At 52.6% G+C, this 26,826-nt stretch overlaps 1 protein-coding gene across 1 annotated transcript in view; it reads left to right on the top strand.

Moving 5' to 3' along the window:
• Window positions 1-26,826, top strand: part of ADAMTS10 (ADAM metallopeptidase with thrombospondin type 1 motif 10) — an 81,328-nt gene that overhangs the window by 43,033 nt on the left and 11,469 nt on the right. Inside the window, exons 10-15 of the mRNA XM_077842067.1 lie at window positions 1,529-1,670; window positions 7,484-7,591; window positions 10,362-10,507; window positions 10,672-10,735; window positions 13,113-13,215; window positions 25,425-25,558. Of these exons, the coding sequence (XP_077698193.1) occupies window positions 1,529-1,670; window positions 7,484-7,591; window positions 10,362-10,507; window positions 10,672-10,735; window positions 13,113-13,215; window positions 25,425-25,558 (697 nt within the window). The remainder of the gene's footprint in view (window positions 1-1,528; window positions 1,671-7,483; window positions 7,592-10,361; window positions 10,508-10,671; window positions 10,736-13,112; window positions 13,216-25,424; window positions 25,559-26,826) is intronic.

Below are 26,826 nucleotides of genomic sequence, written 5' to 3' on the forward strand. Positions count from 1 at the left end.
GGAGTGATGATTGGAGACTTGATTTCAGAAAAGAACATGGCAGCCAGGAGGGACCGTGGTTCGGGAGGAAAAGGCATAGTTCTTGCAAAACTTGGGCATCCCCACAACGGCCTGGCACACACAGGGGCAAGCTGGGAAAAGCAGGAGTGTTCCAGCCATTGTTAATTGTAGCATTTTTGTGCCATGTGGCTCCTTCTGCATGAAGGGCTCCAGCTAACTCCAAGCACCTGATGCTGGGCCCTAGAAGCACAGAAGCTCTGCACTCAGACCTGCTCCTTCCAGCCATGCATTCTCTGTCGGATCTGATACCCAACTGGCCAGCTGTCAGAGTGGATCGCTTAGCGGGGTGGGCAACAAGACACAAAGCCCATCGGCTGGTGCTTCAAACCCAGCGGCCCATACAACCACACTTATATACCAAAATTTAAGGATGTGCTGAATCAGAGGCTTAGTACCTTGCCCTTACAGAGGGCGGGTCTCCAAGCACTTTATCAACATTAAGTAAGTCCCAAAATTGCCCCTGTAAGGTAGGTCAGTATAATTATCTTCAGCCTACAGATAGAGGGCTGACTTTTCAAAGGGCCCTATGAGAGTTAGGCACCCACTGAAAGTCACAGCGAATTGGGCGCCTCACTCCCCTCCAGAGAGATTAAGGCCAACACTTGCAAACTTAGGTGCCTAAACTTAGCCCATATTTCAGTGCCTAAATGGAAGCAGCCTGTCAGAGGAGCTGAACACACGCAAATCCTGCCGCAGCCGCTAGAGGCTGGGTGTGTTCAGCATCTTCAGAAACTCAGGGGCCCAAACATGGATTTAGCTGCCTAAGTTTAGGCCAACCTGTTTGACAACCTTGCCCTAGGTGACTTGCCCAAGGTCGGCCAGCATGTCACTGGGGACAGACCCCAGTTCCTCTGAGCTCCAGCCTTGCGTTTTGGTCACAGGACTAACCTTCCCACTCCCTTCCCTTCTCTTATTCTCTTCCTTCTGCCTGGGGGCCCGTGGGAAGTGAGTGCGTCAGTCCAGACTTCACAATGGGTAGACCTGAAACCCCAGTACCATATGGCCTAGAGTTCAAGAAAAGCTTGAAACTCAGATCCAGGCTTTGCAACTCCCGTCTGAGTAGCAGGAGAACCAGTCTGAAGCTCTAGGTCCCTGTCTCTATGGTATCTCCACTGCTACCATCACTGTAATATTTGGGTCCTTGCCGAAAACTCAGATGGATCCTTTTGTGAGGTTCCAAAGGGTTTGGTTCATTTGTCCGCCTGTTTCATGTCAGTTTCCCAGCAGCCTCTGCACTTCCCAGCTCTGTCTGGAGGTGGAGGCGCTGCGTGACCTCGATGAAGCCTGTCCCACTGAGGTTTCCATCCTGGTTGTGCAGACTCCAGCTGCTTGGTGAGGTAACCCAGGCTCACTTGAGCCAAACCTCCAAGCCGGTAGCTGTTTGCCCACCACTCGTTCTCAGCCGGCTGGTTATAACCCCATTTGTCTGCACAGGTTTCCCATCTGTGATTCTCTATTTCTTCTCCAGCTCAGGCATGGGACTGTGCTTGAACAACGCTCCTCCCAAGCAAGACTTCGTCTACCCAACGGTGGCTCCCGGACAGGCCTATGACGCGGATGAGCAGTGCCGTTTCCAGTACGGAGTTAAATCTCGCCAGTGTAAATACGGGGTAGAGAGCCTTCCTGCTTTACTATCGGTTCTGAGGGGGCGGAGGGCTGGGCCGCGAAGGGCTTGGGCCGTCGGGGCCGTTCTTCCACCTCCCACGATGCTTTGCTGGCTTGCGTGAAACGAAAGCGCTTTCCCCGTTAGCTTTGCTGGGAAAGGGCGGAAGGGGCCAGGTCAGGTCTGCGAAGGGCGAGCTCAGCTCAGCTCGGTTTCCATCCGCTCAGCTCTGGCAGAAGCAAATCGCTCGCCTGCTTCACCTGCTGCCGAGGGGGCGCCATAGTCCTCACTGGAGTCCAGGCGGCAGTCTTCTCATCTGATCCACTCTGCAGATGGTAGGTGATGGCTGGGGTTTGGTCACACTGGTCATTTTCATCGCGGTTATTGGGAGCTGGCTGGAGAAATCCCTCACACATGTGCGATTAGGAGGAGAAACCCCTCCTGTGGGAATTCGTTCCTGGGAAGACTGGCACATGCCCTTCACAGAGGATCAGTCTCGCTCAGATGCCAGCAGTGAAAGTGCTTTGGAACATTAACCAGCCGTTGCCTTTTCCCGGAATTCCCCTCCGCCTCTGTCATGCTCAGCCAATCAACGCAGGGGGAAGCTGCTTGAAGCCAGGGAATGTCTGCTGTGGAAGGCAAGGCTCCTCTGGAGGTGAACTGTATCGGCCACCAGGCCTGTCCCTGAAGTGATCCCTGCCATAACTGATCCATTCCCCTCCTGCGCTGGGTCTGAACAGCCCATCCGATTGGAACTGCAGCTGGGAGGCCTGTGCACCAAAGGGTTAAATGTGGTGTGTGAAAGGCCCAGTTTCCCATAGAGGGGACAGAAGATTCACCTGGGTAGGAGGCTGAATCCAGCAGTAAGGTGCCTCAGTAGCTCTGCTGTCAGGCTGGAAGGGATGTAGCTGGGCAAGTGCAAGTGCGTCCTGTTAGTGGGGGGAAGCAGGACTCACCCTAGATGGGGAAGGAGGTGGAGGGATTCAAAACTCACTCATTTCCAGCATGAAAAGTACAAGACTCAGACCATCCCAAGAGGAAGGAGAAAAGATGGGCTGGGTGCTGCCTTTCAGTCTGGGGAGGAGCGGTTTGCAGGTCTCAGAGGGCATCACACGATGGGTCTGTTCAAGCTGTTGGCGTTGGGGAGGCCAAGGAGAAATGAGGAGTAAACTGCAGAGGCTAAAGTAAAATTACCAGCTCTGCTCACCACTGGTGGGTCCGTGGGGGAAGCCAACATAGGGTTAGAAAAGAAAAACAGCCGGGAAGAAAAGACAGTAAGACCAGATCTTGATTTCAGTTACACCAGTGTAAATCCAGAGGAAATCCACAGAAGCCAATGGAGTGGCTCTGGATTTACACCTGTGTAACTGAGATCAGAGTCAGGCCCGTCACCTGCTCTAGAGATGCACAAAAAGCCCCTCGGATGCAATTCACTAACTGCAATTATGACCCAGAGGACGATTCTCTAATGATGGCATCTCTGCATCCATCAGCAGCTTCCACGGCAGTTCACTCTGCTTACAAGGCAAAGTGAGTTTCTTTTTCATTGGCAGCCACCATCAGCTCATTGTGGGGATCTGATGGCCACGCTGGTTTCTCTCTGCTTCTAGCATCATCAGCAACCGAAACGATTCTGATATCAGAACTTAACTGGTCATTTGACCTGATGCTTAAGACAGAGGAAAATCCTGCTCACCCTCCTGTGGCCATGTCAGATCTGTGGGACTGGCAGGATTAAAACAGATGATTATCAATCAGTTTGGACTCATCGGGATATCTCACCGGGGTCTGTAATCTAGCAGAGAAAGGCAGAACACAGGAACTGACGGCAGGAAGCTAAAGCCAGATTCAAACTAGAAATAAGTCCCCCGTTTCTGACAGTCAAGGTGATTATCCGTTGGAAGAAACTACCAAGGGCAGTGGTCGATTCTCCATATCCTGAGGTCTTCAAGGCAAGATGGAGGCTTTTCTGTAGCGTGTGTTTGACTAAAGCAGAAGTGACTGGGCTCAATGCAGTCAAGGTTGGTTGAAATGTTATGATCTGTGTTATACAGGAGAGCAAACTAGATAATCTAACAGTCCCTTCTGGCCGTAAAGTGTCTTAAATGAATCCATGGACAAGGGTTGATACTAGCAGGGAGGCTTTGCTGATTGTTACTGTACTTGCAAATGTGGACTGGAACCTTTCCAAGTTCACATGCCCATTTCCCAGCTCGTTTTTAGCTTATGTAGATGCTTCCTGTGTGAAAAAAGAAAAACAAACACCTGCAGTATCCTAGAGTAATGGGGCCAAAGACTACAGCTTCCCATAACCATGTGGTGCCCAAGGACCTCCACATTCCTTATTCACCTTAATGAATTCAAGTAGAGTTCTACCCAGAACAGCGACTACAGAAACTGTGTCTGTCGATGCCATGTTTATTTCTCTCTCTCTTAGTCTAGATCCAATGTGCCCCGTTCATGTGTGAAAAGATTTCTGTTCTCCTTGCCAGCCCTGCAGCCTGGAATCTGAGAGCAGCTGGGTTCTTTCCTCCTTGCTCCTCATCACGAGTAAGGAGACTTGTGTCCTCATGTGACACCTTTGCAGCCCTACTGGGAGCTCTGTTACTATAGTGATGGGCATCATGTAAAAAGCAAGTTACTACAGAAAGGTCATCTTCCAGTTTTGCCCTCCGTTGGTCTGTCTACACTGCACACTAAACCCGGGTCCGTGCTTTTGTGTCCCCACTGTAATGTAAACCTGGGTTTACAATTGCTGGAGCTGGGTCTCCCAGCTGTGCTAACCTGTCCGTCCTGCATCACACAGACCACCTATCTCAGGTCTGTGGCTCAACCTGTGTCCACACTGCAAAATGACAGGGCTTGGACCCAGTCACAGTGGGACTCAGGCTTTGATCCACTCCCCTAGCAGGGTCCTAGAACCCAAGTCCTAAGTGCTGGGTGACCCAAGTCAGACTGATTGGTGTGGGGACTGAAGGGGGCTTAGGATCAAACCAGAGTCAGAGCCTGGGCTTAGTGTACAGTGTAGACGCACCCAGTGGTGCCTGTGGAGCCTCTGCCCTTCAGTGGGCTGCCCAGATGTATTTGGTAGAAGCTTAGCAAGTAATTCTGTTGACGATGCACAAGAAGGAGCCGACTCCCTCTCCCATCCCTGTATTGGCGAACAGGCATGAAGAGTGTTAGACACATCAATAAGCAGAGATGACTTCTCCTTCCTCTAATCAGGGGCAGTAGTTATGTTATTGGCTGGGATTTGCCTAAGGGAGTTAGGCGCCTGCCCGCATCCCACTGAACCTCAGTGGGAATTGGGTGCCGGAATCCTTTACAGACCTTTGAGACGCCCAGCTGCTGTAGGGTGTTGGGCCATCACCGCAGGATGCTGCGGTTTTCTTGTTCCTTAGTCCCCTCGTATGGTAACTCTAGTAACAACGGGAGCAGCACCACAGTGTCCTGCCCCCTTCAGCACCCATCAGGAGGATTTCCCGCTCGCTGAACAAGTTCATTGATGATCACGGGGTGTCAGTTCCTGTTCCGAGCACTGCCTGCACCGGGGCCAAAGAATTTCCTACTGAAGCGCTCCGAGAAGAGAGGAAGGCGGGATTAATGGCCTATCACCTGACTGCAGGTTGGCGGCCTGCATGAGCGTGGTACTGTCAGGTCCTGCCGCTTTGGGGATGCAGGGGGAGGCCAGAGTGGGGGAGGGTTTTGCCTCGTTCTCTATCAGCAGCACCGGTAGAGTTGCCAACTTTAGTCGGACAGATTCCTGGAGGTTTCATCCGACGACTTAATCTTTCATTTAGATTAATCTTTAATTTCTGGTGACTCCAGGACCATCCTGGAGCGTTGGCAATCCTAAGCACTAAGCCTGTAGTGCTGATGAGCGAAGGCTTTCTTTGGCTGAACATAGCTAAGGCCTCAGCTCTCCTGCTCGATCGCAGCCGGCCGGGCTGAGAGTGTGATGTGCGTGCCACCGGGTCCTCCGTGCCGTAAGCCCCGTGTCTCTGATGAAGTCCTGATTCTGTGCGTATGGCACTGGATTCCAAATCCCATTGTCTCTGCATCTCTGGGGAAGGCCCAGCAGCCACCTTCCCTAGATCCTGAATCCCATTTGGTCCTCCCTCTGTATTAGCCAGTGGCCTTCACTTCTCTGCTGCCAACCTCCTTCCAGCACCTGATCATCTTGGCCACTGCCAGACTCACCAAAGCCAGTCTCTGCGGCCACAGCAAGTGCTGCGTCCCCCCCCAGCCCCTTCCTGTTTGCTGGGACAATGGCAAGCGGGTCTGCCGCTCTGTTCATGCCGTGTAGTGGCTGGAGCAAAGGACTCAGCTGGTAGGTGGCAGTGTTTTAAGAGGTCTTGCAATCCACGCCATAAAGCCTTTATTCACCACAAGCATAATGGATATCCCTGCCCTGCCGAGGCTGGGTTAATGGAGGGCCATGGGCCTTTAGCTCCTGTTCTCACATCTCAGGCCGTGTTTCTACCATAATAAAAAAAACAAACTATAATTTTGTTTTGAATACCCACAAACCTAGTTAAACTCCCCCCAGGGAGTCATTTTCTGTGTAATAGGCTTGTTCTAATAACCATAGGGCCACCATAGAGATCCGGCAACCAATTCAGCCACCCTCCTTAGATGCTGCGTTGCGGTTTGCAAATGCTGAAGTCTGGATTTAAAGATTGGGGCCCAGAGCAGGTTCCGAGGGTCTGCGTTTTCCAGTTGAGCCGCTGTGATGGATTTGCAGAGTCTCTGTGATAGAACTGACTTTTGGGTGGGGTTTAAATGGACTGATGGGAGAAAAGGCCCAGCCGAGGGGAGCTTAGCTCGCCTGGAGCCCAGGAGGGGTCATGATGGGACTGGGTTTGAGAAGCTGGAACTTGGATAGAGAGCTGCTCCAAAGGAGGAGTGGGATTTTAGGGCCGAGATGCACTCAGGACAGGACCTGATGAGAGAAAAGGCGAAGGAGACTCTAAGCCAGCCTCTGTCTCCTCCAGTCCTGGAGCTGACTGAAGGCCAGTTCAGCACCTGGCATAACTGAGAGCCTCCTAAAGGCAGATCTAAATTCTTCTAGCGGGAACAGTCCCCTAAGGACTGTTACACCATCTGGGGACAGTGGACTTCCTGTGGTGTTTGGGGGAGCCAGGAGAAAAGTGGCATAAACCATCTAAACCAGCTTTACACCTCCTGGGGATTCCCAGTTGCCCTGTAAACACAGATCTCCATCCACCTGGCACCAGGAGGGGCCAGGATCTGTTCCCTCGTGTTTATCATTCATAATGGAGATCCAGAGAAGGAGACATTCCCGCGAGCATCACCCCAGAAGGAAAGGACTGGGAGAAGGGGAAGGGCTGGATGCACTGGGTTAGAATTGGATGTACCGGGTAATCCTGGGAGACACTTTTTCTGCGAGGCATCCTCTGTTAAAAACTGAGTTCAGATGTGCTGGAGGTGCAGTTTGTTGCCTTTGTGCCATTTTGGTGCTTCCAACACAGGTGCAAATCTTTGAAAGCTCTGATCCCATGTCTCCGAATGGACAATGAATGGCGTCCAAAGAACCAGAAATATCCTCGGGCCAGATCCCAAGAGGGGCTGAACTCAGTGTGTGTTGCGAGGTCTAAGCGCCTCTCCAGATATGACCCCATCTTTGTATTTTCCCTGCTGAAAATCTTTCCATTACGAGAATGTCCCAGACCAGCTGGAGCTTCTCAAAGACACCAACATGCTGCTACTGCAATCCTAGCTGCTGCGAGCACAAGTGATTCCTAATCTGTTTGTTTCTTTTTTCTCTTTCCTCCGCCCCGACCACGTCTCCCTTTCCAGGAAGTCTGCAGTGAGTTATGGTGTCTGAGCAAAAGCAACCGCTGCATTACCAACAGCATACCGGCTGCTGAGGGGACCATATGCCAAACCAATACCATTGAAAAGGGGGTAAGGAAGCCCAGGGCCCCAGAGTGAGTTGACAATGCATGGTTGAAGCAATTGTCGGATGATTCATATGATTACTGTTTGCATTGGTGAGCGATTTAAAAGCACTGTGTGCCCACCCCTGCCTCTTGCATCCCAGTGTGGAGGGGAGATTAAGGCTGGAATCTACCAAGGAGCACAATTGAATTTCAACTCATTTTAGGCTCAAGTGAGAGACTATATTACCCCCCCTCATGAGGCCCAAAAAGCCTCATGAGGGGGGGTAATATTGATGGCAGAATTATCCACAGCACAATCCAGCGGTAGGTAGGCCCTGTGGTTTAATGGATAGACTCAGGAGATGTGGGTTCTGTTCCCACCTCTGGCCTGCTGGGTGGCCTCGGGCAAGTCACTTCTCTATGCCTTAGTTTCCCCTTCTGTAAAGCAAGGATAATGGCTTGTGAAGCGCTATGAAATCTACGGCTGAAAAGGGCTAGATAAAGCTCAGTGTTATTAACCAATCACTTTTTCCAGTCAGCTGAGCGTGGACGGTTTTGGTTTTGGTTTTTGCCATGGCTATTTATTTGGAAAGTGAGTTGTGATTTGGCAGCATCCACGCCACTTTTGTGTTCACTCAGGATTTCCACTGCCGATATTCAAGTAAGGTGACGTTTACGGCTATTTGCTGAGTGCTAACGTCAGGCTGTGAAATTGAAGGTCGAAATTGAAGGTCGTCATTCACGCTGTGTTGGTTAGCTGCTTGCCACCCAATCAGGGAAGAGGATCAACACCACATGACTAGCTAACCCAGCATGAATTTCAGAGCTTGACTACTGACGTCCTGGTTCTCCATTGCCCGGGACCTCATGCAGACAGGGTGACGAGGGTGACTAAATCTGGCTATTAATGACTAACGTGCCGTTTGCAAGATGTACATGATGAAGAATCAGGCTCTGAACATTCACAATGAAATGGACATGAGTTTCTCCAATAGGGGGAAATTTGTTGCAAAGAAATTCAAGAACTGTTTCAAATCATTAATAGGTTTGTGAGTTTCAGGCAGAAAAAGAGGCAGAAATTGATAAGCCTGTTGTTCTTTGCAAATGGTCCACTCAGTTCGGCTGTAAATCAGATTGAAATGTATTAAACAGCACCTAGAAACTGGGCATTCCTGCTGGTCAGGCTTGGCCATGCACCATGAGAAAAAAATTTTTTTCATGATTTTTTTTTCTAGTAATTTTTTCTTTTTTTACCCTTTTCTACCAGTCATTTTTTCAGCTAGTGATTGGCAGCTTTCCAAAGAGAGGCAATGTGTCGAGGAGTTAGAGCACCCAGGACTCATGGGTTCCCAGCTCTGACACAGACTCACTATATATCCCTATGCAAGTCACTTCACCTCTGTATGCCTCAGTTTCTCCATCTGTATTATGGGTATGATGGTACCGATCAATCTCTCAAGATGGAATATGAGGCTTAATGTATTAATGGTTATGAAGTGTTTTGAGGTCTTTGGTTGATATAACCTTCAACTGAAGGTTGCTTTTTCAGAACCCCGGTTAGCCAAAGTTCCTGGTAATCCAGAGTTTGGCTGTCTCCCTCCTTGGTTTGCTTGCTGGGCCAGCCCCGAACCCTGAACACCTTGCTAGATCTGCACCTTCAGGTCTGCGCTGTCTCTTCCCCTTTTGGCTGGTGGGGGAATAAGGATCAAGCTGTAAGAAACAGCAAAGGGTTTTGGCTATCAGAGATTGGACTGAAGGGGAAAGAGGCGCTGCTGTGCTCTAAGTGGTATATAAAGATGTCTCCTGCCTACTCTCTTGATTCACCAGCCTTCTGGGTTATGGCAGCCCTGAGATTTCTGCGTAATCCAGATTCGAGGCTCTCTGTGTTATTTTCCAATGGACTGTCGTAGTTGCTCTCTGGGAATCGGCTCCTGCATGGTGTCTGGTACCAAGAGCTGCTGCTGCTGCTCACGCTTGCCCCAGGGTCCAGGCCATGCTGCCTGTTCTGCTCCTTGGCACCCTCTGTAGGCAGATCGCAGAAGAGCTGGGGAGGGAGATATGAGTCAGAGAAAAGAAGGGCAGGACTCTGGGGTGTTGGAGCTGACATAATCTTTGCCCTGTGTGACTGGGCAGGCTTCTTTCCTTCCTCCACTGCTGCTAGGGTGACCAGATGTTCCGATTTTATAGGGACAGACCCGATTTTGGGGGCTTTTTTTTATATTGGCACCTATTACCCCCACACACACACCCCCGTCCTGATTTTTTACACTTGCTGTCTGGTCGCCCGACTGCTGCTGGTCAGAATATGCAAGTGCTGGGAAGAACAGGCCAGCTAGCCCTGGGCACGGGGAATGGATACATGGCCTCTGTCTGCCTCAGTGGCTGGATGTGGCCTGGGGCTGCCGATCCAAAGGCTCCTGAGCAGCAGTGGCTCATGACAGGAGGGTCAATCCAGGCCCCAATACCTTCACTTTTGCCCTTCCCTCCCTCTCTCCGCCTCCCACCCCCACCCCAATGCTCTGGAAATAGTGGAAATAGGGCTCCTCCTCCCTTTCCAAAGAGCTGACAAAATTCCAGAGCCCACCCTGCCACCCCCTAAAATGCACCTCGGAGGCCTCCCTGTCCGACCCATCCCTGCACCTCCACAAGCCGGACTGGGCCCCGTGCTTAGTGTCACTCGCTCCTGGCCATCTCACATTGCTCCATCCCGGCTGTCCCCTGGGCAGCGCCGGCCTGACGAGCTGCCCACGAGGAGGCCATGCGCTCTCGGACGCTGACGCTCTGTGTTTCCCCAGTGGTGCTACAAGAGGGAGTGTGTGCCCTTCGGGACGCGGCCAGAGGGAGTGGACGGTGCCTGGGGGGCCTGGTCCTCCTGGGGGGAGTGCAGCAGGACGTGCGGGGGAGGCGTATCGTCATCCATCCGCCACTGCGACAGCCCACGGTAGGTAAACTGCTCGTGCTGCCCAATGCAGCCCTTCGCCTTGGGGAGCACCCTGGATTCCTGCCCTGCCACCGCAGTTTGCGAGCAGCACAGGGCATCCTTGCCTTCACAGCACGACCCATCTCACTTCGCCCCCTCTCTCCCCTCTTGTTCTCTGTTGGAAGGCCGACCATTGGAGGGAAGTACTGCCTGGGCGAACGGAAACGCTACCGGTCGTGCAACACTGATGTAAGTAGCAAAGGTGCTCTCAGGGGGGTGGTGGACGGTGAGGCAGATATGGCTCTGCAATGGGATACGACTACAACCCAGGCCAAAGCAACTGGGAGAAGGGTTACATCGCACGGCAGGGAGATGGTCATTCCTCTCTGCATGGCTCGGGGGATGCCGGGTACCGTGCTGGCATCCACAGAAGCAGAAATACCCTGACAAGCTGGGGGCAGTGCAGAAAAGAGCCACAAGACGATCAGAGGGATTCAGTTGTGACTGAAGCTTGGAGTGATGTGGCTAAGTGAGGAGATGGCGTAGCAACAGCTTACACGTACTGGCAGGGGTTCAGCACAGGGACAGGAAAGGAGCTATTTGGTGTGGTCGATGGAGTCAAGACCAAGGAACCATGGGGTGAAATTAACGAAGGAGAATTTGAGGCGAACTCTCTGACACTGAGATAATGCTGATGACTGTGGTGGAATAGCGGCTCCAAGCCCCAGTCAGGGATCATGACCCCACTATTCTAGGGACTGAAGACAAACATAACAAAAAGTCCCTGCCTCAAATCTTCCATTAAACCGCAGAGCAGTGTCCCAAGGGAAGGGGTGAAAGCCTTATAAGAGGCCAATGGAAAGTTAACGTAAAGCTAGACTAGAAGGCATCTGGTAGAGGACAATCCTGCATCTGTCCCAAGGACAGTGACTGAATGGCCTAGAACAGTGGTTGTCAACCAGGGGTGTGGGTCCCTCTGGGGGTGTGCAGAGGTCTTCCAGGGGGTCCATCAACTCATCTAGGTAGTTGCTTAGTTTTACAACAGGCTACATAAAAAGCACTAGCGAAGTCTGTACAAACTAAAATGTCAGACAATGACGTGTTTATACTGCTCTAGATACTATCCACTGAAATGTAAGTACAATATTTATATGCCAGTCGATTTATTTTATAATTATAGGGTAGCAATGAGAAAATCAGCCATTTTTCAGTACTAGTGTGCTGTGACACTTGTGTGTATTTTTATATCTGATTGTGGGAGCGAATAGTTTTTAAGTGAGGTGAAACTTGGAGGTACACAAGACAAATCAGGCTCCTGTCTGGAAAGGTTGAGAGCCACTGAATAGAGCCTTTGCCATCTCTTAACGTCTATGATTCTGGGATTTCATTGCTGCCAGCTCTCAGATCACAGTCTGTATCTGTGCAATTCTCCAACCATTGTGACTTTTATATTCGTTTGCAGGCTGCTAGTGACATTGATGGCATTAGTCCGGTGGCTCTCTAACCTTTTATATTGGTGACCCCTTTCACGACGCAAGCCTCTGAGTGTGAGCCCCCCTTATAAATTAAAACCCCATTTTTACATTTAACGTTATTTGAAATGCTAAATTTATGACCCTGTTTTTTAAAATGAATGTACCTTTTCTTGCCACTTTTAAATTAAGACTAAAACACGTTTGTATTGAATTATTGTTATAAGCATTAAAGTTTGTTTTTTGTAACGATGATTGTTTAATACTGGGGGGGCACGAAGAAACTTTGCCAGTCTCACTTTTCACAGCAGACTTAGCACTCCACTGCCACCCTTACTTCTGCGCTGCTGCTGGCAACAGCGCTGCCTTCAGAGCTGGGTGGCCCGTGATCGCCACCTAATAACCTTGCAATGCCGAGGGGCCACGACCCCCAGTTTGAGAACCTCCCCCTTAGTCATTGAGAGCCTTCCCATTGCTTTCAGTTGGCTATGTATCAGGCCCCTAACATGATTCACAAATGATTCCACAGGGCTGGAGCACCCACGGGGAAAAATTAGCGGGTGCTCCGCACCTACGGGCAGCCAAGCTCCACCCGCCCCCTCCTCCTCCTCTCCTGTGCGCGCCACATCCTTGCTCCTCCCCGGCCCTCCCAGCGCTTCCCGCCCACCGCCTAACAGCTGTTTGGTGGCGCTTAGGACTTTCCGTGAAGGAGGGGGAAGAGTGGGAACACAGCGTGCTCAGGGGAGGAGGCAGGGCGGGGCGGGGACTTGGGGAAAGGGGGTGGAATGGGGACAGGGCCAGAGTTGGGCAGGGGTTGAGCACCCACTGGGCAGAGGAGAAGTCGGTGCCTATGCTGGTTGGGATCCAATGGCAGGTGCCATTGGCCTTCATGCTACCCCTGCGTTTAGAAAGAAGATGCCCCTCCCATGCTATAGCACTCTACAGTTGGCCAGGGACATCACTGGCAGGGGTTATTGGCTTTCTCCTTGACGTGCCAAGCATTGGCCATTGTTGGAAGCAAGATGCCCATTTGAAAGGACCATGGGTCTGCTTTGATACGGCAGTTCCTCCTTGTAGGTCTTATGCATGGTCAACCTGGCTCTCCACTAGGCTCTAGGGAAGCCACTAATCTCACTTGAATCTGTGTCCTGCAGGACTGCCCTCCAGGTTCCCATGACTTCCGAGAGCTGCAGTGCGCCGAGTTCGACAACATCCCCTTCCGAGGGAAATACTACACCTGGAAGACGTACCGAGGAGGTGAGTGGCACAGGACTTATTCGGCAATGGTCCTCTTGCTGCTTCACCAGCACATCTCTGGGTCTCGGGAGCTCTGGCAGCCGGAGTTGGAGCAGAGTCTTATTAATAGGAGCTCACCCACACCTTCTGCAGGGATCTGCAAACTCATCAAATTTGCAGATTCGCACATTTCGTCAAATCTGTCTTTCCAGGGGTCCCCCGTTCCTGTGGCATCCCAGTCCCTTTTTAAAAGCTGTCTGCATCCACATTTAGAGTGACTCTTGCGTGACAAATGGAAACACACTTCGCTGATGGAAGTATTGTTCTCCTCCAGAAACTGGCATGATGACACTACCTAGCAGTTCTCCTGCTCTTGTTCGTGTTACTCTATGCAGCTGCTTTTTAAATTCCTAGCTATGCAGACAAAAATCCAAAAGGATAGGGGCTGTTTAGTTTATTTCTTTGGATCCGATTGTTCCTTAATCTCTGAGTGGTATAAACAAGAAGACCAGAGACATAAAACCAGGAGTTGCGTAGTGACTGCTCACTTTAGTTCACTACCCAGCCTCTGGCCGTGGCCAACACTTGATGGGCATAGAGGGAAAGGGAAATCCTCCCATAATTAGGGCTAGATGGACAATTGGTGCCGGGGCGGGGGAGGCAGGGTATTTTTGAGTCAAATGAAATGAGTTTTTCAGTGTTTCTTGTCAGAATGTAAAACCAGACCAATTTTGTTTGGGGTCGAATGAAAAAACAAAACATTCCATTTATGGGTGCGTTTCTACCCTCTGGGGAGTTGTTTAGAGAAATTTAGCTTAATTTCCAAATGAGATGTTGTTCCTCAATGAAAAGTTGACCCATTTTATTTTGAAAAATATTGAAACGGTTGGACTTCTTCAGAATTCCACCCACCCACCCCTTGGGTTTTTTTCTGGCCTAAATTATTCGACCGAAATTGGTGGACCATTTCGGTTGACCTGAAGTTGTAATTTTCAGCAAATAAACTATTCACTGGGAAATGTTTGCCCAGCTCTTCCCATAATGCACTAGGCTCACTCACAAGCACAGATTTCACGTTTCACCACCTGGCATTTTAGACTGTGTCCAGCCCAACTAGGGAAGAGAGCGGAGTCTACCCTCTGAGATAGCTGGTGGCTAGCAGTGCCCCCCTCGTCTCTTCAGTCAGTTCTAACGGGTCTTGTAGAGTGACTGGCTAAAAGGGAGGAGGTAGGGGGAGATCTGTGTGGCAGAAATCTTTTAATAACGAGAAAGAACAGTGCGTCTCCTTCATGTACTTAATGAACTTGACTGGGGAACTCCTTTGCAGCTGTGTAAATAAGCTTACCTCCCCGGGGGGACCCTGCATCAGGAACAGATGTGCTGTGGCTGCAGGGAATGGATCAATAAAAATGTAATAAAATGGCAAAGCAATAAGTCAGACAACGCCCCCGAGGGGTTTCACGGTGGAAAATGCAGTTGAAATACTTGCTTGGACCTCTTGCTCCGTCCCAGCTGAGAGATAGGCGTGGCCTAGTGTCTGACTACGGGGCTTGGTGCAGTGAACTATTGGCTGGTTGCATTCCAGTCTACCTCTGACTCTGATTTCTTCTGTGACCTTGAGTAAGGTGCTGCCCCGCTCCTTGCCTCAGTTTCCCCATCTGAAAAATAAGACGATAAAACTCCTCTTCCTCTGAGGAGGACACGAGACATCATAAGTTAATGTCTGCAAAGCACTGGGGAGTTGTCGCTCTTTAAAAACATCCTGGTTTTGCTTTTGGCTGTGATGATAACTAATAATAACAATACTTTGCTCTTATGCACCCTGTTCCTGCACAAACCTGAAAGCTCTTTGCAAAGACAAGTCAGTATCATTAGCTCCATTGCACAGATGGGGAAAGCAAGGCACGCAGAAGGGAAGCGATTTGCCTATGGTCATGCCAGCAGAGGTGGGAATAGAACCTAGGTACCCCAAATCCGAACCTACTGTCCCAGCTACTGGCTAGATATTACCAAGGTATTCCATCTACCTTGGGAATAGCCAGGCAGTACTGTGTACATTGTGATAACACTGTCTAGTTTACAATGACAGAGAGCATGTTGAATGGTGACTGTTGTCAGTATTATTAGAGGACACTCCCAACCACCAAAGTGCAAGAAAGGGAAACTGAGGACTGAGAGGCAAATGCTGACTGGGCTTCGTATGAAGGCCCCAGAGTTCAGTGGGGACGGTGGCGCTAGCCGGACTATCGCAACTTGCTTTGCGCATGAGAATACCAGTGGCTGGTTTGAGGTGACCCTGCCAGCAATGGTGCCTGGCCGGCCAACTCCCCAGGGATCAGGGTAGCTCAGAGGGAGTGATGCTGGGTGTCCTTTGGGAGTGGGAGCAAGTCTGCTGAAGACCATGGTGCGACCCCAGAGGGGAGCCTGCTACGTGTCTGTCTGGAGGAGGAAGAGGTTGTCTCAGGCAATCCCATCTGCCATGTTGTTGTTTTGAGCGAATAAGAGGCAGAATCAACATTCCCAGATATAGGAGGCCGAGTGGCCTGTCCAGGTGCCTCCATTTGCATCTGATATTTTTCCCTCAGAGCTTCCAAGGATCCGTCAGGGATTATGCTCTTCTCTCTCTCCTTTTCTGCCGCCCAGCTGGTCTGGGGTGTGCTCCCTCCTGTCTGGCTGCTGGACAGGAGAGGGATTCGGTCCCCTTCTCTCTCCCAGGCATCAGTTCCACCCTTGGGACATACTCTGCTCCGTCCTGGAGTCTCTTCTGAGTTCCCATAGTTCTCTCTGCTCGTTCAGCTGGTGCCATCTTGGGATAGACCCTCTGGGAGCTGCTGCCTCACCCTGCAGGGAAATCTGGTACCCAGCACCTGGTAAAGCCAGCTCCAAGTGCCTCTGGCTCCTTGTTCCCCCTTCCACTAGCTCCCTCAGATAGGCTCCTGTCTGAGGTAACCAGCTTCGGCTCCCAGATCTTGGCCGGCTCCCCCAGCAAGGGTCATCAAGATGTCCCGCGTGTGATTGCACCGGGATGCCACCTTTTCGCCAACATGGCTGCCATTGCGTGGGACAGGGAGGGAGGGAGGCCCTGTGCTGGGCAAGATCCTGCCTAGGGCCAACCCTTGTCTTTATTAGCAAGGTTTAAAGGCACAGAGCATCCCTGTGGCTCAGCTGGGGGAGGGAGCCGGTTCCCAGGGAGGGTAGGAGCAGTCAGCTGGAAGCCTGGCGCCAGCTGCCGGGTCACTGGCGAATTGAGGTTGGGTGTTGCATGAGGCCGGTATGGCGTGTTTTCCTGGTGGTGATTTATAACGGTCCTGGAACCCAGACCCTGGGAGTGCAGGATACACAGACCCAGCGAGAAGCACTGAGCTCAGCCTGTCCGAGTTTAACAGTCAGCAGATACCTCTTGGAATGTGGCTTTAATTGTTTGTTTATTTTGTTTTATTCACTTAGTTATTCATTTGGCTCTTGGCAAATGTCAGAGCCAAGGGAGCGGGGAGCAGCTCATGGGGTCGGGGTGGGGAAGCGGGGTCTGCTGAAAACAGGAGAGATTGCTCATCATAAGCTATTATGCACTTTAATTCCTTCCTGGGGGAGGTAAGGGGGGGACGGGAACAAAACACGTCCTCTGTGGCAAAGCATCGTGGGTAAATGCAAGCACCCATGGCTGTTCTTTCTTATTGACTTTGGATGGACCGCACCAAAGTCGAAGAACACACATCTTGGTGTTTTGTGGATCAGCCTAGTTTTCAAAATATGGAATTTTCACACCATTTACCCATGATCCTTTGTTGCTCAGGAGCTTCTGTCCCATCAGTCTTTTTGGTTTCCCAGCTGCCTATGAGCTGATGCAGAATAACACCTAGAAAGCCAACAAACCAGCATGGTTCTGCCCCGAAAAAGGAGTGGGGGAAAGTGGCCCCTTCTTACACAGCAAACCCACCCCTTGGGTATATTCAGAGCCAGGGCTGCTCAGCACAAAGAAGCTTTCAACCCTATTCGCCCTGCAGAGCCAACTCGGCTGGGAGAGAGTGAGCTGGATTCTCTCCTGGCTCAGCATGGCCAACACAAGTGGTTACCTCCATTCGAGATGCAGGGCCAAATTCTGATCTCACTTTACCCCAAGCAATTGCAATGAAGTCGAAAGGTTGCCTAGTAAGAGAGGGCCAAATTTGAAGACAATAGGGTAACAAAAGATCTGCCATCCTTGGGCCTGATTCTTCTCTTGTTTATACACTTTTACTCCCGTGTAACCCTATTAACTTCAGTGGAACTACAACTGGTTTACGCTGCTGTAGGAGGGAGCAGAATCAGGCCCTTTGTTTGTATGTTGCATCCCCTGGCCTCTTTCATCTATCTTTGGCTTTTAGGTTTGGATGCCCTTTGGCACAGGGACTGATTCTCTGGGTTTGGAAAGGGCCTAGCACTTTTCTCTAAATTAATACATAGTAATAATTAAGGAAGGCAGGATTCAGGCTAGTAGACCTTTATTCCTGGCCAGGATGCATGAGAAGTGAAGAGTCCCGCTTGAATCTCAGAGCCCAGTTGAATTTGTAGTGTTGGTAGGTAAAAAACAACAACCAATAACCCATATCATAGAGTTGATGGCCAGAAGGGCCCATTAGATCCGACTTCCTGTATAACACAAGCCATTAATTTTCACCCCTGTATTAAACCCAAAGGCCTTAGTTAAACTAAGCTATTTCAGTCCTCAGGTGACTGGAGTCTGTGCCACAGGCAGAGAGCAGGAGAGATCAAAGAGCCATCAGTGCCCACTGACTTTGAAATGGCAAGGAACTGATTAGATGAAATGCACCCAGATGATCCCAGCAGGTGAACCACACGGCACAGAAAGGCGACCCCCCAGACCACCACCCCATTCTCATAAACTGAGCAATCTTAGCATGGAGCCTGATCCCATTGTGCCATTTTCCAGAGTCACCTTTCAGAGCAGGGCCACTTTGCAAGGCCCCAGATGAATCCCGCAGTCAGTGGCTTCTCAGACAAACGCAGGCCACGTGACGTGGCCGTGCCGCTCGCAATGAGCAGCAGCGTTACTCCTGGTAGACATGGCAGTGTCCCTCTTCTCAGGGCATGGTCACTTCAGCTGGAGTCAGAGCCAGGGCCAGGTTTTCAAAAGAGCCCATCACCCAGCACTGACCCCTGCGAACAATTCCCCCTCCCTGTCCCTTCCACTGAGAACAATGGGAGCTGCCAGATACTGAATGCTTCTGAAAATCTGGCCCTCAGCTTCCACATGGGGGAAGCCCAAAGCATGCCCCGATCCCTAAAGGAGCATCACAGGACCCTACAGTATGACCAGCCCCTGCCCCTGAAGTCAGGAGAAAGCTGATCATCAGCAAAACTTCCCTGCTAGTCAATGCAGCCCACGAGCCATTTCGATTGATCCAGCCAGAAAGATGCAAGTGCAAACAAATATGGCAGGTAATACAGTGAAGTGCCTTTAGTTGGGGATGAGCTGGATCCAAACCCCCTTGAACGTGGGGAGAATTCAGGACTGGGTTTGAATTTTGCTGTTTAGAAATGTCTCTCTGAAATTCGCAAGCCAGTTAGGTTCCAAGCAAGCTGTCAGCGAGGCCCCTGGGGTCACCGATTTGGTCTCTGTCTGTTCTCCCACTGAGCATGTTCGCAAAGGCCCCCCCAGAATGGACTTTAAGAATGTGGAACTGGGCCACTCCCCCCTCCCCACACACACACACACACACACCAGGGGCAGAAGTCACTCCTCCATTCCTTACTGAATGGCCTGGGAGCCCCGCTGAGCCAGCTCAGCTACTCCACAGCATCCAGTGCCAAGGGAAAGAGAAACCGCAGCATCGGAAACCCCGGAGAGCAGCAGCGACAAGTCGCAGCCGCTCGGGTTCCCCTGCCCCCATCCCTGGGCAGTACCTGCTTTTACACACAGGGTGGTGAAAGCCGCCTCTCTGAAGAGTGCTGGTGAAAGCCACGGCCAGCCACCAGCGGGAGTCAGGCAGGTCGGGACGAAGCACGGAAGACAGAGACGGCAAAGTGCTAATCGGCCCCGTGCAGTCCAGCCACTCCAGCCGCTTTGTTCCACCCGGCTATGCCCAGTCGGTTCTCAGTATCGCTGTTATTTCGTTAATTTGCATTGTCATCGGAGGATCTCCAAACCCTTTGCAAAGACTGAGAAAGCCCCATAGCGTCCCTGTGAGGTGTGTAAGGGATAGACAGAGATCCTTTGACCCCCCCATGGAAAGGCAGGGGGCGTGGAGTGAGCCAGCACTCCTCAGAATGGGGACAGGAAGTGAGGAGTGTCACAGGAGCCCAGGGAAGCAGTGGGTGTGAATCAGTTAAACAGAATGGGACAAATCTTGCACTGCCTGCCCTTGTGATCCCCTTGGAGTCTGAAGGCTAACTCTGCCCTTAGTGACTCCTGTCGCTGGTTCAACTGGTGTAAGTTAATGCAGAGTTTGCCGCAGTGGCATGGCCCAGCACGTCAGCCAGGGGAGAATTTGGCCCATTGCAATAACCCAAGTTGGAATTTGGTCAGGACACCAGGATTAAGGCTCGCCAAGTACCATGAAATTCCATTTCACCTCTCAGCTGGATGATGGTATCTAGAGACCAGCGCAGCACCCCCCAGAACCAGGCTGGGCCATTGCCGCCTACTTCCTAGCTGGCACCTCTTCTTGCATCGCTCAGTCGTTCCCCCCGCCAAATACAATTGTGGCTTGGCCCTGCTGTTTACGTGATCACAGCAGAATGTAGCCTGGCGGCAGCCCGCAAATTAACCATTGGGGATCAGTTCATTTGCACAGCAGCTCGCATGCTCTCTTTTCTTTAAATCTTCCCTCCACTGAGGAACCAAATACATGAACCACCACTAGAATCGGATCCGCCAATCCGAAGTAACTCCGCCACCGGGCTTTACACCGCTGCCGGGGAGATCCAGATCGGGTCCCAGCCGCAGAGCCGTTTCCCATTTAGCAGTGGCTTCTTTGTGCCCCGGTGGATGGCGAGCTCTTCTGCCTTGTGTCTGCACGGCACGAACCGAAACCGGAGCTACCAATGCTGCAACACCATAAACAGTCATTGAGGGAGAAGGGACGAGTCTTTGTGCTCCGTGGCCCGTGCTGGGGCAGAGTGGTCTAGGAGGGACCATCCCTGTCTGAAGGGGGGCGATCAGGATGCCCGCGGCTAATGCCAATAGCAAGAAGGCTGCAACGAGCTCCCTGTTTTCTGGCTTAGAAAGGAGCCGAGCGGCTTTGCTTCGTGGCCTGTTTGTTTATTTCTCTTGGAGGCTGCGTCGGGATACCGGCCGGTGCTGCCACCGATTCGCAGGAGCGCAGCCTGCTTGCCATGAGCTTCCTTGGACAAATACAGCTTGGGAAGCCTTCGCCAAGCGGCGTGCTTAGGGGCTGATCCAAAGCTCGTTGGGGTCAGCGGAAAGACTCTTGGGGACCTCAGTGGGCTCTGGATGAGGCCCTGAGTGAGCGAGGCAGAGAACCGTGTGGGAGAAGGTTTCTCTCTCAATTTCCTTGCACTTAAAACCTTTTTTTTTTTAACAAAAGCTCTCCCAGCTGCAAGCCTTTCTCAAATCCCCCGCCAAACAGCTGGCCAGGGGAAGATGCCAATAAACCATCCTCTGCTCACAGGGCGATTTCTCAGACCCTGGGCCATCCTGAGCTTTGGCAGGGAGCAGGCTGTGGGAGGCCCCCCGAGATGTGCTTCCTCTCAATAGATCAGCTCTTTTTCCCCCCACCCCACCCCCCAACCCCTCCACACCGGAACCCAAGCCGTAGGATGGCCCAGGGCGTGAGGCATAAAGGGGGATGCATCATAGCCACGGGGAGGCATCGTGGTTCCGTGGTGAAATGTTCTGTGTGTGACAATGGTTTCCAATTAAATCAGGGCCCCGTGTGCCAGGTGCCGCACAGACACAGAGTGAGACACAGCCCCTGCCCCAAGGAGCTCACTGTCTAAACAGACAGGACAGGCCAAGGGCAGGAGCGGAGACAGATATAGGCAATGACTTGCCCACAATAGGTTAGCAGCAGAGCTGGGAATAGCACCCAGCTCTCTTGACTCCTAGTCCGCTGCCCTTATCTACAAGACAAACCTCTCGAGATGGCACAACTTGACACTAGCTGCTTGGTATTTGCATATAACCATGCAGGGTAGCTGGTACAAGCAGCCAGGGAAAGGGCATAGACACCCACTGTAGGAGCTTCTGTTCCATTTTATCCTGGATAATTCACCCCGGTGAGCAGATCTCCCATGCAGTAGCCCAAGCTGGCTTGCTCCCTTCTACTGGGGCATCTTGCCCATTGAGCTGGGCGAACGGGTTGTCAATTTGCCTAACCGATTACAACCCAGTAGATCAAAATGAATGGTTTCCAGTTTTACTTTCCCCTCAGATAAAATTAATAAGCTAGGCACATTTAGCAGAAGGCCGGGAGGCCTGGGATTTTATAGTCACCTGAGCGGACTAGCCTGCTCGGCCAGATTGCCTGCCTGCTGGCTGGGCTCCCTTTGCACATAGCCACCGCCAAGACATGACACAGGATGCTGGTGTTCCATCGGCAGCTGAGCCTAAAGGGAGTTTACCCCTGATTGACCTGCTAGGAGCCAGACTCTGCTGGCCTCAGCTCGAGGACTTGCTCGCTCGCTTTTTCTAGTTGCTGATTTCCCTTGGAAAGAAGGTTGAATTCTGAAGGATTTAAGCGAAAGAAAAAAACCACCCTCCTGGGCTGTAATGTGGAGAAGGCCAGGAGGAAACTCAAGAGCCTCCCCCAGAGCTGGATCCACACCTGCCAGCTTTTCCCTCTCGCTCCCGAGTTCTTATGCCCTGCACCGTTCCTGTAGGTGCTGCAACAAAGCCAGGGCACTTGAGGCAAAGGAAGAAATTTGGCCTTCACGCCACCAATCCCTGATCCCTTTTTTTTCCTCTTCGTTGTATTACATTTTTCATTCCCATTTTCCGTCTTGGCTGCTTTTTTGAGCCCGTGATGATTCCGCCGTGGGCCGGTTGCGGCTGTAGGTGTTTGGGCCGCTGAAGGCTGGGCATAGGACAGCGGCAATCAGAGAGTATTCTAGGAAAGAGCGAGAGGACCCCACAGCTGCTGAAATGGAGAAGGAGACAGGGAAGGGGGAGGAAGCAAGGCTGTGTCATGATTTAGCTGCTTTCCGGGGGGAGGGGGGGATAATGAGGTTCCAGCAGAGGAGAGGCTGCAAGGGCTGGGGTGGTTTTGTTTGGAAGTGAGAAGAGTAAGACAAGGGTATCAAATACATTCAGTAAAGGCCAGTCAAAGGTGCTCCTGTGGCCATGGTCTGGGCAGGCACTTAGCCCTTGAACTAGCCCAAATCACTAGACCCTATCCTCGTGGGAAGCCACCACCTGCTGGCACTAAAATACGTCGAGTAACAGCATGCAGACTTGTCTCGTACGGTAATGGCTCTCGGGGAAGGAACTCTCGGACACAGGAGCTTTGGGATGCTGTGGCCAAGAGAACTAAACTAGCGGCAGAGGCCCAGCTGTCTCAAGGGCTAGAGGGTGGGACATTGAGCCTCTGACCTTCCAGTCACAAGTTCAAATCCACCCAAGGGTAGAGCCCACCTAAAGGCCTTGCCCAGCTGTCGGCTGCCTGGTGGCCTCTGTGAAATGAATTGGTGGCCTCAGTGGAGTGCCCAGCGGATGGGGGTCGGTGTGACAGAGTCGATCGCCACTCCTGGTGAGCTCAGACAGGAAGCTGAGGATTGAATGTGCTGTGGAGTCGCTCTCCTTTAAAAAGGATCCCCCAAGCCAGCGTCGAGGCACATTGTGGTGAGCCTGAAGGAGAAGCTTGTATGGCTCCTGCCCAGGTTGTCCCTGGCCTGTGATTTGATTGTAGCACTGTCAATCCAGCATCCTTCAAGGATAGAGAGGAGGTCAAAGGGAAAGAGTTTCGGTAGATGATAGTCCTTGGCTCTCAGAGAGTCCGGGATAATGCAACCCCCTTCACCAAGTGCCTAGCCCAGTCATCATTTTCAACGGCTTTGCCCGGAGCTAGCTGAACTCCCCTCTAACGGCCCCCCATGTAACTTCCCTCTTCCTTCCCCTCCATCTGCTTTCACTGAACTTGCAGGCTCCCAGACAAGCAGCTGGGCTGCCTCTTCCCTCCATCTGCCCCTTTGATCTTCAGTAACGACTTGCAGATTTCAGTTACTGGGGTTCTCACTCAGCTAGGTGGTTCTGAGCTACTGTCTCCTGAGCATCGCCGGTACCACAAGGAGGAAACTGCCTGTGTCCCAGCCCTGGGGGATGCCTCTCCGCCTGAGTCTCCTACATGTTGCTGACCTGCCTTAGGATACTGCGATACTGAGTGAACACTTCAAGCACTGGGAACTGGGCACATGCACAGGTCCAGTCGGGAGAGAGAGAGAGAGAGTGTGTGTGTTTTTTAGCCACTTTGAGCCTCTTCTTTTTGTCCCCAGACCCTAGGAATCTGCTTCTGCCAAGAGTCTAGTCCCATAGGCAGCCTTCTTCCAAAACAGATCGGACCTGCTCGTCCCTCTCACTGATATCCCACTTCCTGCTAGGCTGTTTCAGATCACTCCTGGAGTCTGGATGAGCACCTTGGCTCTGGGCCCTACCAGAGGAGTGAGGCCACTGGTCCAGCCAGTCCTGGGTTCTGCCAGTCCATCTGGTCTAACCTTGCCACTTGGCTCAGAATTTGTTCGCTGGATGAAAGTTCTTCTGCTGCAATTTCTTCCAGAACTGAATCTCAGGAAAAATCCCTCAGATCTCCTGCCGCTGCCCTGCTTAGTACCAGTGCTGCGGAAGACGGTGCAGGCGAAATCATAACGCACCATAGTTGGTAGGAGACAGGGTACAGCCTTCCAGTCACCGGCAGATGCTCAGCTGCTCTCTGAAGGCTGAGATCTTGTCAAATGACACACGCTACAGTATCTGCTTCAGGCCCGGTCCTGCTCCCTTCGCTGGCCCGTAGGAGCTTTGCCAGTGACTTCCATGAGACCTAGGTTGGGCTATTCCTGGCTCTGCGTATGACGGGCTGTGGGAGGTTGGGTAAGTCTCTGCACCTCCCACCCTTGGACTGTCTGCTCTATTTAGCTTGCAGGCTCCTTGGGGCAGGGGCTGTCTCGCGCTAGGTGCTGTACAGGTGCTCAGCGAGATGGGGCTCAGGCTCGGCTGGGGGCTCAGGGCGCTGCCGTAGTACAAACAGCAACGCAGTGGGGATGCTCTGGTGTCACAGAGATGTGCACTCTGAAGGGAGGAGGGGCGAGTCCTGGCTCCCAGGGAGCTGGGGCTCAGTGCGGTATGAGCCCGGAGGAAGAAGACCCTGTCAGGCTGGAGGGCTGCACGGCTCTGAGTGGCTGCTCCCAGAAGGCGTGGGGGGGGCTGTCTCTGCTCCGAAGCCCCACAGGGTAGTTAGTGAGCAGGCCTGACGCTGCTCTGAACTTGCTGCCTGGCAGTGGGGCCTCCTGACCCCTCGGAGCAGCCTAGGCCAGGCACAGAGTGGAGGGCGTCAGGAGAGCAGGGGGAAGCTGGCTGGGTGGGGAAGCTCTATCACTAGGGTCTGACCAAATTCACGCACATGAAAAATGCGTCACGAACTGTGAAATCTGGTCTATTGTGTCCTTTTACCCTATACTATACAGACTTCACGGGGGAAACCAGCATCTCTCAAATTGGGGGTCCGGACCCAACAGGGAGTTGCAAGGGGATCACAAGGTTATTTTGCGGGGGGGGGGGGGAGCGGGGGCGGTATTGCCACCCTGACTTCTGCGCTGCCTTCAGAGCTGGGCGGCCAGAGAGCAGCGGTGGTTTGCCGGGCGCCCAGCTCTGCAGGGAGCAGCGCAGAAGTCAGGGTGGCGAGACCGTACCAGGCCATCCTGACTTCTGCGGTGCTGCTGGCGGCAGATCTGCCTTCAGAGCGGGGATCCCAGCCAGCAGCCGCCGCTCTCCAGCCGCCCGGCTCTGAAGGCAGCAGCGCAGAAGGAAGGGTAGCAGTACCACAGCCCCCCTACAATAACCTTGCAACACCCCCCCCAACTCCCTTTTGGGTCAGGACCCCAACAATGACAACGCTGAAATTTCAGATTTAAATAGCTGAAATCGTGAAATTTACAATTTTAAAACCCCTATGACCACGACGTTGACCAAAATGGACCGTGAATTTGGGAGGGCCCTAGCCATTTCTCCTCTGGCTGTCGCTGTGCTGGAGCAAGTGGAACCGCCTCCCTTTCTCTTGCAGGGGGTGTGAAATCCTGTTCTCTCAACTGCCTGGCCGAGGGCTTCAACTTCTACACGGAGCGGGCAGCGGCCGTGGTGGACGGGACGCCCTGCCGGCAGGACTCCAATGACATCTGTGTCAATGGGGAGTGCAAGGTACTTGCCGAGGTCAGGGGGTGCTGGGGCGGGAGCTGGGATGAGGCGGGGGCTTCCCTGCAGGCACTCAGCCCCTCTCCTGTGCTCTGCGGGCCCTTCTCATGTGCCTTGGCTGTCGGTGGGGAGTTCAGCTGCCCCCTCACGGCACAGCAGTTAAAGAGCAGAGCCAGCTACTCTCCCACTTGCCTGGGGTCTCATGGACTCAGCTCTGCTGCTGACTCTTTGTGACCTGGAGCAAGTCAGCCCACCTCTCGTGCCTCAGTTTCCCCATCTGTGGAGTGCGGGCTATAGTCCTGGCATGCCCTGTCTGGGAGTGCGCTGTGGGTGCTTAGCATTACTGTGTGACAGGCTCAGGGCCTGAGGCTTCCCCCACGTGAGTGGGTGAGTGGGTGGCCATGAAGGTAGCTGTGCATTGCCCTGAGAAGAAGACAGACAAAGCCCTCAGAGCTCTGGAGAAGGTATGCGGGACGTGGCGGAGCCTGAGAGTCCCTCCCGGGTCTGAGAGGACATGGCTACATAAGCAGGAGTCTCTGGGAAGTTGGAGGTAGGCCCAGCCTGCCCCTTCCAGCTGCTGGGGCCTGTGCTGTGAAGGACCCCAGAGTGCGGTGGAAGCCCGGCAGGAATCAGCCTGTCACACAGGGGCTGCTAATTACAAGCACAGGGCGTCCCTTCCTTCCTCCCTTTGAAAATGTCGCCTTCCTCCTCCTCCTCCTCCCTCGGGGCAGCTGCACGTTCCGCCTCCAGCCGATGAGCGTTCAGCATCAGGGCCCGGAGACACGCTGGCCTGACCCTGGGCCTGCAGCGGGAGGTCCAGGACCCAGCAAGGGTGAAGGGCCCAGCCTGGCCGGAGGACAGAAGGACCATGGAGCCTCTCCTCATGAGATTTCCAGCCAGGTGCTGCAGAGCCAAGCCCTCCAGATATCAGGGACAGCTTTGGTCGTTGCCAGAGAGATCTGGGGCATTTCCTTCACGAAGTGGCAGGGCTGTGCAAGGGAAAAGGGGGCACCCCTCATACCCAAATGGCCTGGCATGGAGAGGGAGCTCCCGAAGCTCCATGTGCCAGGAGCCTCCAAGCAGATTGTGGAGAGGACGCGCTGAATCCTCCCCCCAGTAAGGAGGGTGGATTCCATCACAGCATCCCACACACACATGCTCAGCCCTTCACCCAGGGCACTCGGGGTGCAGATGGGGAGAGGCGGATTTCGTCCTTGGGCCCCATGCTCACACCCCTTTCTCTTGCCAGCCCCCAGGGGTGGCAGAAAGACAGG

Source organism: Eretmochelys imbricata, chromosome 25 (assembly GCF_965152235.1).
Source record: "Eretmochelys imbricata isolate rEreImb1 chromosome 25, rEreImb1.hap1, whole genome shotgun sequence".
Taxonomy (NCBI): Eukaryota; Metazoa; Chordata; order Testudines; family Cheloniidae; genus Eretmochelys; species Eretmochelys imbricata.